General features: G+C 43.7%; 1 protein-coding gene across 2 annotated transcripts in view; it reads left to right on the top strand.

Moving 5' to 3' along the window:
• The window catches only part of LOC126094910 (serine/threonine-protein phosphatase 6 regulatory ankyrin repeat subunit C-like), a 314,292-nt gene that overhangs the window by 40,754 nt on the left and 260,801 nt on the right, over positions 1 to 12,737 (top strand). For both annotated transcript variants that reach the window (XM_049909562.1, XM_049909553.1), the window contains exon 4: positions 1,909 to 2,208. In XM_049909562.1, coding sequence (XP_049765519.1) covers positions 1,909 to 2,208 — 300 coding nt within the window. The remainder of the gene's footprint in view (positions 1 to 1,908; positions 2,209 to 12,737) is intronic.

A 12,737-nucleotide genomic window follows, 5' to 3' on the forward strand; every position in this document is an offset into this window, starting at 1 on the left:
GCTTATTAATGAAGAGCTTAACTGAATAATGAAGAGTGTTGTCTAGTTCAGGGAAAATAGGAAAAAAAGTATAAATGTCACAATATTATGAAGAGGGTACTTGCTACTCACCATATAGTGGAGATGCTAAGCCACAGATAGGCACAACAAAAAGACTGTCAGAAAGTGAGCTTTCAGCCAAAAAGACTTTCACCAAAAATGTACAGCACTCACGCAAATGCAACTCACATACACATGACCACAGTCTCTGGTAGTTGAAGCCAGACTGCCATTTATAATGACAGTATAATGTATATGACAGAATAATTTCAAATACTGGAACTAAGCATAAGGGCTCAGTGAGCAAAAATAAATGGTGTGGCTGTTCTTTAATTACAAATATCTCTCAAGTTCCAGAATGAGATTTTCACTCTGCAGCGGAGTGTGCGCTGATATGAAACTTCCTGGCAGATTAAAACTGTGTGCCCGACCGAGACTCAAACTCGGGACCTTTGCCTTTCACCCGTGAAAGGCAAAGGTCCCGAGTTCGAGTCTCGGTCAGGCACACAGTTTTAATCTGCCAGGAAGTTTCATATCAGCGCACACTCCGCTGCAGAGTGAAAATCTCATTCTGGAAACATCTCCCAGGCTGTGGCTAAGCCATGTCTCCGCAATATCCTTTCTTTCAGGAGTGCTAGTTCTGCAAGGTTCGCAGGAGAGCTTCTGTAAAGTTTGGAAGGTAGGAGACAAGGTACTGGCAGAAGTAAAGCTGTGAGTACCGGGCGTGAGTCGTGCTTCGGTAGCTCAGATGGTAGAGCACTTGCCCGCGAAAGGCAAAGGTCCCGATTTCGAGTTTCGGTCGGGCACACAGTTTTAATCTGCCAGGAAGTTTCATCTGTCAAGTTAATTATAACAACAATAATAATCGATTATTGATAATATAATTTAGATGGATACTTGAGAAATCTACTCATGAAGCAGCAACAAGGAACACACACACAAATGGATTTGACTTTTGCAAGTTTTTGTAGCCAGTGGCTCCTTCTCGTGGCGGAAGAGTTGAAGGGTAAGGAAGAGGGGTGAAGGAAAAGGACTAGAGAGCTTTAGGAAAGGAGTATAGTTCAGAAAAGTCACCCTGAACCCTGTGTTAGGGGAGACTTACCAGATGGGATGAAAAGTTCCTTCTCATCCCATCTGTTAAGTCTCCCCTGACCCAGGGTTCTGGGTGACTTTTCTGAACTGTACCCCTCTCCCTAAGCCTCTACAGTCCTTTTCCTTCACCCATATTCCTTCCCCTCCAACTCTTCTGCCATAAGAATGGGCCACTGGCTCTGAAAGCTTGTAAAAGTTAAATCCTCTTGTGTGTGTGTGTGTGTGTGTGTGTGTGTGTGTGTTCCCCTGCCACTGGTTGGTGAGTAGATTTTTTATCTCTCAAGTTAATTAGTTTTTGGCAGACTGAAAGAAGTTACCAGAAAGACTGGTTGAGAATTTTCTAATGAGTAGTGTCAATTCTCTCAGAACTTCTGATCAGCTCACATAAATTTTCATACAACACACTGTTATAATGATTATTACTGATTTCTTTACACTAACACGTTTTCAGTAAAAACTAACAGAGGTGTTGCAATCATCAGATTAAATGCTGTGACAAAAACAATAAATTTGTGTAAAATATCATGTAAATAAAAATTTAGCAGTTTTGAGTGCACACTATATGTGTGTTGTGTACAAATGCAGTGACACAAAAGAGAAAAAAATAGTTATTTGACAGGTTGAGAACAATAGCATATGGAGTGATTTTACCTTGTTACATTTCATCTTCCACAATACATAATATTTCTGGCTTTATTCAGACAATTATGAGAACATCTTTTAGAATTATTCCCAGTTGTTGTAATAACACTCTTCAGCATAATTCTTGTTACTTAGGCTGTGCAGTATCTGGTCTCAGCTGGTGCCAATCTCTTGGCCAGAACCGCACTGGGTGAGACAGCACTGCACCTTTCTGCTCGCACTGAGTCAGTGGAGACATTCCAATTCCTCCAGCAGTCAGGAATTCCAATGGATATACTGGATATCCGAGGCAGAACTGTGCTTCATCATGCAGCTCAGTTTTCATATCCAAAAATGGTGGAATACATCCTACAAGGGGGCTGGTTGCCTGTTGACTGCCAAGACAAGAATGGACAGACACCACTGATGTTGACGGCAGACTTCCCAAGAAATGAGGTACACAATTATGATATCGTATTTATACTCAGATATAAGAAGAACCTGTTTTATGTTAACTGGGTGTTGTGTTTTACATTATTTTATTCATGAACTGTCAGACAACTTTTACTGGCCTCTTGCCCTTTTTTTATCCCAATCTGTGAAACCTTAGGTATCTTTTTATGGTTTTCTGTAATTTGATCAGTTTGTGTAATTTGCCAAACCTAACAGTTGTTTTGAATATGTCTTTTCCCTCCTTTTTCACATTCCCTTAATATCATGAATAATTCAGTCAATTCTTTTTTATCTGAATCAGTGCTTTATCTGATTCAGCAGAATTACCAAGAATATAGTTCCCTAGAACAACAGGGAGTAAAAATATGTGAATACAACTTCTTGATTGGTTTGTCTTTGTTTAGGCTACAAGTTGCATCTTATTAGTAAATTCATCAGTGTTACATTAGCTGAATTTTACAATTGTAGAATAACAAATAGTTTTTTAATTGGAATAATTACATCTATTGAAAAGCCACAAATAGATTATCATCAACTTAATTTCATTATTTATTTGTTGCATGTACAATTGATATGGGATAAGTCAGTATAACATATACATCAGTACATACACAACATACATTAAAAAATGAAAATGTACATTAATGTTGACTTGGAAGTTTTCTAGACCCATTTAGTTCAGTTAGGTTACAGTGATACACGACACAGTGATATATCTTACAAAATGCCAGGCTTCTGTCAAAAAAGATTTCATAAAGATAATAATAAAATTTAGTTGCTCCCAGAACATTTTTTTGTAATAATTCAGTGTTATTGCTATTATCTATCTCAACTTGCGTTTTACTGTTCTAACTAGAAACACAAGGAAACAGACAGTCTTAAATAAATAAGGTTTATTGGGTCACAGAGTGACAACAAAAATATGCATAAACAGGGAGTAATTATACAACTGGAATACATTTGGCAGCTGAGGTCTCCAAGGTCATCATATGCACACATAAATTCCTGGCAGGCACTGCTGGTCTCACATTGTGCATGCATGTCAGACTGGGTGACTTGTGTCAGTAATTGAGCTGCCCCTACAGTTGCATCCGTAATTTTGTGATTTGTTGTTTGAATACTGGCGCTCACTTCACTTGCCACAGTGACCCATCTTACCCTTGTGGAAGCTGTAGTACCACCAGTTTACTCCACTTGTGCTCCCTTGCTGGATGGGAAGGATCAGGCATCACTGTCCATGCAGCTGCAACCACTGAGATGTCCATTGTGTCTGTGGTAGTGGCCAAAGATGAACCAGTGTGTGTGGACAAAAGGAATTGGGGCTGCTATCCTGGGCACATGGTAGACAGGACTGGTGATGGAAGGGAGACCATCTCAATGCCAGGGTCCACAACAAAGGGCACCAGCTCAGGAAACAACACTGATGAACTGGAGAGGAGATGCACTGGAAGCAGCAAGCTGGCTGCCATCTCTGCTGCCTGTGGTGCAGGCTCAGTACAGAGGGAGGGGTCAAATGTACACGAATCAGCATGGTTTTGGAAAACATCATGCATATGAAACTCAACTTGCTCTTTTCTCACGTGATATACTGTGAACTGTGGACAGAGGGCAACAGTTAGATTCCATATTTCTCTGATATATTGTTAGTGGTGTCTTCCTTGGCACAGTCATGTCATTTAGATATCTGGGCATAACACTGCAAAGCAATTTGAAATTGAATGAGCATGTGAAGATTATGGTAGGATGCGCAAAACGTCATCTTCGGTTTACTGGGAAAATTTTGGAAAGCATGGTTTATCTGTAAAGGAGACCACGTGTTATAAGCCACTGTTGCAACCTATTCTTGAGTACTGTTTGAGTGTTTGTAATCCACATGTAATTGGATTAAAGGAGAACATTGAAGCAATTTAGAAGTGGGCTGCTAGATTTGTTACCAGTAAGTTTGAACAATACCCAAACCTAACATGGAGATTCTTCGGGAACTCAAATGGGAATCCCTGGAGGGAAGGTGCATATACTTTGTGCTAATAGATCTGCTAACTTCTCCTTTCTCCTCCTGTTCAGGTGAAGGCCATGAGAAGTGTATCCCTGTCTTCACGTAGCAGCTACTGGAACAGCATCAATATGAGATTTTGCATCCTTCTGAAGGAGCCTTTCCATGTCTGTTATTCACTTTACAGCCGAGTTAACCCAGAGCTTTTCGTGGCACCACAGAACCTCCACAAACTCCACACTTGTGTGTTCAATAGCTGCTCCTGTTTTATCCAATCCACCCTTAATACTGTATTTTTCATTTTTAACCAGGCCGTTACCAGATCTGATAACTACCAACAACTGAGCTCTTTTGTTGACATTATTTCTTATTGGTCCTACATTTTCTGTTACTTGTCTAATATGAGCACTTGGTTACACAAAACTTGTGATCTGGTACTCTCTCTGTGCCTAATATTTCCTGTAGCTGTTGACCTACATCTCTCTCATGACTCCTACCTAGTGGCAGTACTCTTCTTTTCCTGTTCTGTTTTCAACTCTGTCAGATCCTTTAGGGATGCATGGGTTTTAAAGTCAGAAAGTAGAAATAAGAGACACATCAATAGAAGGAAACATTCCATGTGGGAAAAAAGATATCTAAAAACAAAGATGATTTGACTTACCAAACGAAAGCGCTGGCACATCGATACACACACAAACAAACACAAACATACACACAAAATTCTAGCTTTTGCAACCAATGGTTGCCTCATCAGGAAAGAGGGAAGGAGAGGGAAAGATGAAAGGATTTGGGTTTTAAGGGAGAGGGTAAGGAGTCATTCCAATCCCGGGAGCGGAAAGACTTACCTTAGGGGGAAAAAAGGACGGGTATACACTCGCACACACACACATATCCATCCACACATATACAGACACAAGCAGACATATACAGAGGCAAAGAGTTTGGGCAGAGATGTCAGTCGAGGTGGAAGTGCAGAGGCAAAGATGTTGTTGAATGACAGGTGAGGTATGAGTGGCGGCAACTTGAAATTAGCGGAGATTGAGGCCTGGTGGATAACAGGAAGAGAGGATATATTGAAGAGCAAGTTCCCATCTTCGGAGTTCGGATAGGTTGGTGTTAGTGGGAAGTATCAAGACGACCCGGATGGTGTAACACTGTGCCAAGATGTGCTGGCCGTGCACCAAGGCATGTTTAGCCACAGGGTGATCCTCATTACCAACAAACACTGTCTGCCTGTGTCCATTCATGCGAATGGACAGTTTGTTGCTGGTCATTCCCACATAGAATGCATCACAGCGTAGGCAGGTCAGTTGGTAGATCACGTGGGTGCTTTCACACGTGGCTCTGCCTTTGATCGTGTACACCTTCCGGGTTACAGGACTGGAGTAGGTGGTGGTGGGAAGGTGCATGGGACAGGTTTTACACCGGGGGCGGTTACAAGGGTAGGAGCCAGAGGGTAGGGAAGGTAGTCTGGGGATTTCATAGGGATGAACTACGAGGTTACGAAGGTTAGGTGGACGGCGGAAAGACACTCTTGGTGGAGTGGGGAGGATTTCATGAAGGATGGATCTCATTTCAGGGCCGGATTTGAGGAAGTCGTATCCCTGCTGGAGAGCCACATTCAAAGTCTGATCCAGTACCGGAAAGTATCCTGTCACAAGTGGGGCACTTTTGTGGTTCTTCTGTGGGAGGTTCTGGGTTTGAGAGTATGAGGAAGTGGCTCTGGTTATTTGCTTTTGTACCAGGTCGGGAGGGTAGTTGCGGGATGCGAAAGCTGTTGTCAGGTTGTTGGTGTAATGGTTCAGGGATTCTGGACTGGAGCAGATTCGTTTGCCACGAAGACCTAGGCTGTAGGGAAGGGATCGTTTGATGTGGAATGGGTGGCAGCTGTCATAATGGAGGTACTGTTGCTTGTGGTGGGTTTGATGTGGACGGACGTGTGAAGCTGGCCATTGGACAGGTGGAGATCAACATCAAGGAAAGTGGCATGGGATTTGGAGTAGGACCAGGTGAATCTGATGGAACCAAAGGAGTTGAGGTCGGAGAGGAATTTCTGGAGTTCTTCTTCACTGTGAGTCCAGATCATGAAGATGTCATCAATAAATCTGTACCAAACTTTGGGTTGGCAGGCCTGGGTAACCAAGAAGTGTTCCTCTAAGTGACCCATGAATAGATTGGCGTACGAAGGGGCCATCCTGGTACCCATGGCTGTTCCCTTTAATTGTTGGTATGTCTGGTCTTCAAAAGTGAAGAAGTTGTGGGTCAGGATGGAGCTGGCTAAGGTAATGAGGAAAGAGGTTTTAGGTAGGGTGGCAGGTGATCGGCGTGAAAGGAAGTGCTCCATCGCAGCGAGGCCCTGGACGTGTGGGATATTTGTGTATAAGGAAGTGGCATCAATGGTTACAAGGATGGTTTCTGGGAGTAACGGATTGGGTAAGGATTCCAGGCAATCATTAGGGGTAGGATAAGAATTCCAGGCGATCATTCTTCTTCGTGGCAAAATGATACTTCCAGCAGAGAGTACGAGTGTTTTTAGATTTATATATATATATATATATATATATATATATATATATATATATTGTTGGTAATGAGGATCACCCTGTGGCTAAACATGCCTTGGTGCACGGCCAGCACATCTTGGCACAGTGTTACACCGTCCGGGTTATCTGGATACTTCCCACTAACACCAACCTGTCAGAACTCCGGAGATGGGAACTTGCCCTTCAGCATATCCTCTCTTCCCGCTATCCGCCAGGCCTCAATCTCCGCTAATTTCTAATTTCAATTTGCCGCCGCTCGTACCTCACCTGTCTTTCAACATCATCTTTGCCTTTGTACATCCGCCCCGACTGACATCTCTGCCCAAACTCTTTGCCTTTACAAATGTCTGCTTGTGTCTGTGTATATGAGGATGGATATGTGTGTGTGTGCGAGTGTATACCTGTCCTTTTTTCCCCCTAAGGTAAGTCTTTCCGCTCCCGGGATTGGAATGACTCCTTACCCTCTCCCTTAAAACCCAAATCCTTTTGTCTTTCCCTCTCCTTCCCTCTTTCCTGACGAGGCAACCATTGGTTGCGAAAGCTAGATTTTGTGTGTATGTTTGTGTTTGTCTGTGTGTCTATCGACCTGCCAGCGCTTTTGTTTGGTAAGTCTCATCATCTTTCTTTTTAAATATATTTTTCCCACGTGGAACGTTTCCCTCTATTATATATATATATATATATATATATATATATTTTTCATTTCAACCTCATGTTAAACTTTCCACCTTCTAATACCATGTCACCCTCACAACACCCCCACAACGACCCCATTAAGTTTTATTTACATTCCCTCCGCAAACATGCCTTCACCCTAGCCAGATTACGCTCACATATTTTATTTTCTCAGGCTTGTCTGACATTTGGCATAACCCCCAAAGGCCTCACACTTAAAGTTCCCATCTCTGACTGCAACCCTTCTTTCCATCAGTCCCTATACCAGTTCCAAACTGAACAATCCATTGCCCTCACCCACCTAATCCTTCACCTACACATCAACTCAGCCAACAAACACACCCGTCAACTCCTATCCTTAATAAAAGTCCTCAATCTTTCCTCTCCCACATCCACACCGGCTATTCAGAGCATCCTCCTACAGGCCAACCGCCAATTAGGAGAGCATGCCACCCTTCACCTCAAAAAACTATCCAATCTCCTGGTTTCCCACCTCCGGAAAGGCAACTCACTCACCCTTCACAACCTTTCCAGCAAACCTCAACCACCTCTCATTGCACACAAACCCAGTCTCTCCCATCTACTCAATCTCCCACTTCCAGCTCCACTCCCTCCAAAACCTCAAAATTCCGATCAACACAATCTGGCACCACAACACCCTAATTCAGTAGTTAACCTTTCCTCCAAACCTCTCTCCCAATCCGAAACCTCTGTCCTATCCAAAGGCCTCACCTTCAGCCCCACTCCCAGATTCAACCAAACAGCCCTCGTCAAAGATTTACTGTCCTACACTCGTACTCTCTGCTGGAAGTATCACTTTGCCACGAAGAAAAATGATCCTAATCCTACCCCTAATGATCCAACTCCCCAAGACACTATCCAAATTGAACCCTGCCTGGAACAGTTCCGTCCTCCGTCACAGCGGGACCCACCTCCTCTTCCTCAAAATCACCCTCTCCAAACCTTCCAGGAATTTCTGACTTCCAGCCTTGCCTCTCAATCCTTCTTAAAAAACCTTAATCCTACTCCCAACATCACCACTGCTGAAGCCCAGGCTATCCGTGATCTGAAGGCTGACCGGTCCATCGTCATTCTTCCGGCGGACAAGGGTTCCACGACCGTGGTACTTGATCGTCGGGAGTATGTGGCTGAGGGACTGCGTCAGCTTTCAGACAACACCACATACAAAGTTTGCCAAGGTAATCCCATTCCTGATGTCCAGGCAGAGCTTCAAGGAATCCTCAGAACCTTAGGCCCCCTACAAAACCTTTCACCTGACTCCGTCAACCTCCTGACCCCACCGACACCCCGCACCCCTACCTTCTACCTTCTTCCTAAAATTCACAAACCCAATCATCCCGGCCGCCCCATTGTAGCTGGTTACCAAGCCCCCACAGAATGTATCTCTGCCTACGTGGATCAACACCTTCAACCCATTACATGCAGTCTCCCATCCTTCATCAAAGACACCAACCACTTTCTCGAACGCCTGGAATCCTTACCCAATCCGTTACCCCCAGAAACCATCCTTGTAACCATTGATGCCACTTCCTTATACACAAATATCCCGCACGTCCAGGGCCTCGCTGCGATGGAGCACTTCCTTTCACGCCGATCGCCTGCCACCCTACCTAAAACCTCTTTCCTCATTACCTTAGCCAGCTTCATCCTGACCCACAACTTCTTCACTTTTGAAAACCAGACATACCAACAATTAAAGGGAACAGCCATGGGTACCAGGATGGCCCCCTCGTACGCCAACCTATTCATGGGTCGCTTAGAGGAAGCCTTCTTGGTTACCCAGGCCTGCCAACCCAAAGTTTGGTACAGATTTATTGATGACATCTTCATGATCTGGACTCACAGTGAAGAAGAACTCTAGAATTTCCTCTCCAACCTCAACTCCTTTGGTTCCATCAGATTCACCTGGTCCTACTCCAAATCCCATGCCACTTTCCTTGATGTTGACCTTCACCTGTCCAATGGCCAGCTTCACACGTCCGTCCACATCAAACCCACCAACAAGCAACAGTACCTCCATTACGACAGCTGCCACCCATTCCACATCAAACGGTCCCTTCCCTACAGCCTAGGTCTTCGTGGCAAACGAATCTGCTCCAGTCCGGAATCCCTGAAGCATTACACCAACAACCTGACAACAGCCTTCGCATCCCGCAACTACCCTCCCGACCTGGTACAGAAGCAAATAACCAGAGCCACTTCCTCAACCTCTCAAACCCAGAACCTCCCACAGAAGAACCACAAAAGTGCCCCACTTGTGACAGGATACTTTCCGGGACTGGATCAGATTCTGAATGTGGCTCTCCAGCAGGGATACGACTTCCTCAAATCCTGCCCTGAAATGAGATCCATCCTTCATGAAATCCTCCCCACTCCACCAAGAGTGTCTTTCCGCCGTCCACCTAACCTTCGTAACCTCTTAGTTCATCCCTATGAAATCCCCAAACCACCTTCCCTACCCTCTGGCTCCTACCCTTGTAACCACCCCCGGTGTAAAACCTGTCCCATGCACCCTCCCACCGCCACCTACTCCAGTCCTGTAACCCGGAAGGTGTACACAATCAAAGGCAGAGCCACGTGTGAAAGCACCCACGTGATCTACCAACTGACCTGCCTACACTGTGATGCATTCTATGTGGGAATGACCAGCAACAAACTGTCCATTCGCATGAATGGACACAGGCAGACAGTGTTTGTTGGTAATGAGGATCACCCTGTGGCTAAACATGCCTTGGTGCACGACCAGCACATCTTGGCGCAGTGTTACACCGTCCGGGTTATCTGGATACTTCCTACTAACACCAACCTATCCGAACTCCGGAGATGGGAACTTGCTCTTCAATATATCCTCTCTTCCTGTTATCCACCAGGCCTCAATCTCCGCTAATTTCAAGTTGCCGCCACTCGTACTTCACCTGTCATTCAACAACATCTTTGCCTCTGCTCTTCTGCCTCGACTGACATCTCTGCCCAAACTCTTTGTCTTTAAATATGTCTGCTTGTGTCTGTATATGTGTGGATGGATATGTGTGTGTGTGCGAGTGTGTACCCGTCCTTTTTTCCCCCTAAGGTAAGTCTTTCCGCTCCCGGGACTGGAATGACTCCTTACCCTCTCCCTTAAAACTCACATCCTTTCGTCTTTCCCTCTCCTTCCCTCTTTCCTGATGAGGCAACAGTTTGTTGCGAAAGCTTGAATTTTGTGTGTATGTTTGTGTTCGTTTGTGTGTCTGTCGACCTGCCAGCACTTTCATTTGGTAAGTCACATCTACTTTGTTTTGAGATATATATATATATATATATATATATATATATATATATATATATATATATATATATATATATATCTAAAAACAAAGATGATGTGACTTACCAAATGAAAGTGCTGGCAGGTCGACAGACACACAAACGAACACAAACATACACACAAAATTCAAGCTTTCGCAACAAACTGTTGCCTCATCAGGAAAGAGGGAAGGAGAGGGAAAGACGAAAGGATGTGGGTTTTAAGGGAGAGGGTAAGGAGTCATTCCAGTCCCGGGAGCGGAAAGACTTACCTTAGGGGGAAAAAAGGACGGGTACACACTCGCACACACACACATATCCATCCACACATATACAGACACAAGCAGGCCCAAACTCTTTGCCTTTACAAATGTCTGCTTGTGTCTGTGTATATGAGGTTGGATATGTGTGTGTGTGCGAGTGTATACCAGTCCTTTTTTCCCCCTATGGTAAGTCTTTCCGCTCCCGGGATTGGAATGACTCCTTACCCTCTCCCTTAAAACCCAAATCCTTTTGTCTTTCCCTCTCCTTCCCTCTTTCCTGACGAGGCAACCATTGGTTGCGAAAGCTAGATTTTGTGTGTATGTTTGTGTTTGTTTGTGTGTCTATCGACCTGCCAGCGCTTTTGTTTGGTAAGTCTCATCATCTTTCTTTTTAAATATATTTTTCCCACGTGGAATGTTTCCCTCTATTATATATATATATATATTTAAAAAGAAAGATGATGAGACTTACCAAACAAAAGCGCTGGCAGGTCGATAGACACACAAACAAACACAAACATACACACAAAATTCTGCTTTTGCAACCAACGGTTGCCTCGTCAGGAAAGAGGGAAGGAGAAGGAAAGACAAAAGGATATGGGTTTTAAGGGAGAGGGTAAGGAGTCATTCCAATCCCGGGAGCGGAAAGACTTACCTTAGGGGGAAAAAAGGACAGGTATACACTTGCACACACACACTTATACATCCACACATACACAGACACAAGCAGACATTTGTAAAGGCTTGTGTCTGTGTATGTGTGGATGGATATGTGTGTGTGTGCAAGTGTATACCTGTCCTTTTTTCCCACGTGGAATGTTTCCCTCTATTATATATATATATATATATATATATATATATATATATATATATATATATATATATATATATATATATTGCCTTTACAAATGTCTGCTTGTGTCTGTGTATATGCGGATGGATATGTGTGTTTGCGAGTGTATACCTGACCTTTTTCCCCCTAAGGTAAGTCTTTCCGCTCCCGAGATTGGAATGACTCCTTACCCTCTCCCTTAAAACCCATATCCTTTTGTCTTTCCCTCTCCTTCCCTCTTTCCTGACGAGGCAGCCGTTGGTTGCGAAAGCTAGAATTTTGTGTATATATATATATATATATATATATATATATATATATATATATATATATATATATATATATATAATAGAGGGAAACATTCCACGTGGGAAAAATATATTTAACAAGAAAGATGATGAGACTTACCAAACAAAAGTGCTGGCAGGTCGATAGACACACAAACAAACACAAACATACACACAAAATTCTAGCTTTCGCAACCAACGGTTGCCTCGTCAGGAAAGAGGGAAGGAGAGGGAAAGACAAAAGGATTTGGGTTTTAAGGGAGAGGGTCTGCTTGTGTCTGTGTATATGCGATGCGGATGGATATGTGTGTGTGTGCGAGTGTATACCTGTCCTTTTTTCCCCCTAAGGTAAGTCTTTCCGCTCCCGGGATTGGAATGACTCCTTACCCTCTCCCTTAAAACCCAAATCCTTTTGTCTTTCCCTCTCCTTCCCTCTTTCCTGATGAGGCAACTTGCGAAAGCTAGAATTTTGTGTGTATGTTTGTGTTTGTTTGTGTGTCTATCGACCTGCCAGCGCTTTTGTTTGGTAAGTCTCATCATCTTTCTTTTTAGATATATTTTTCCCACGTGGAATGTTTCTACTTAACTCAATGAGTTGTCAAATACAATGCAGTCAGATTCAAAGCACAATTCCAG

This window comes from Schistocerca cancellata, chromosome 1, assembly GCF_023864275.1.
Source record: "Schistocerca cancellata isolate TAMUIC-IGC-003103 chromosome 1, iqSchCanc2.1, whole genome shotgun sequence".
NCBI classification, from domain to species: Eukaryota; Metazoa; Arthropoda; class Insecta; order Orthoptera; family Acrididae; genus Schistocerca; species Schistocerca cancellata.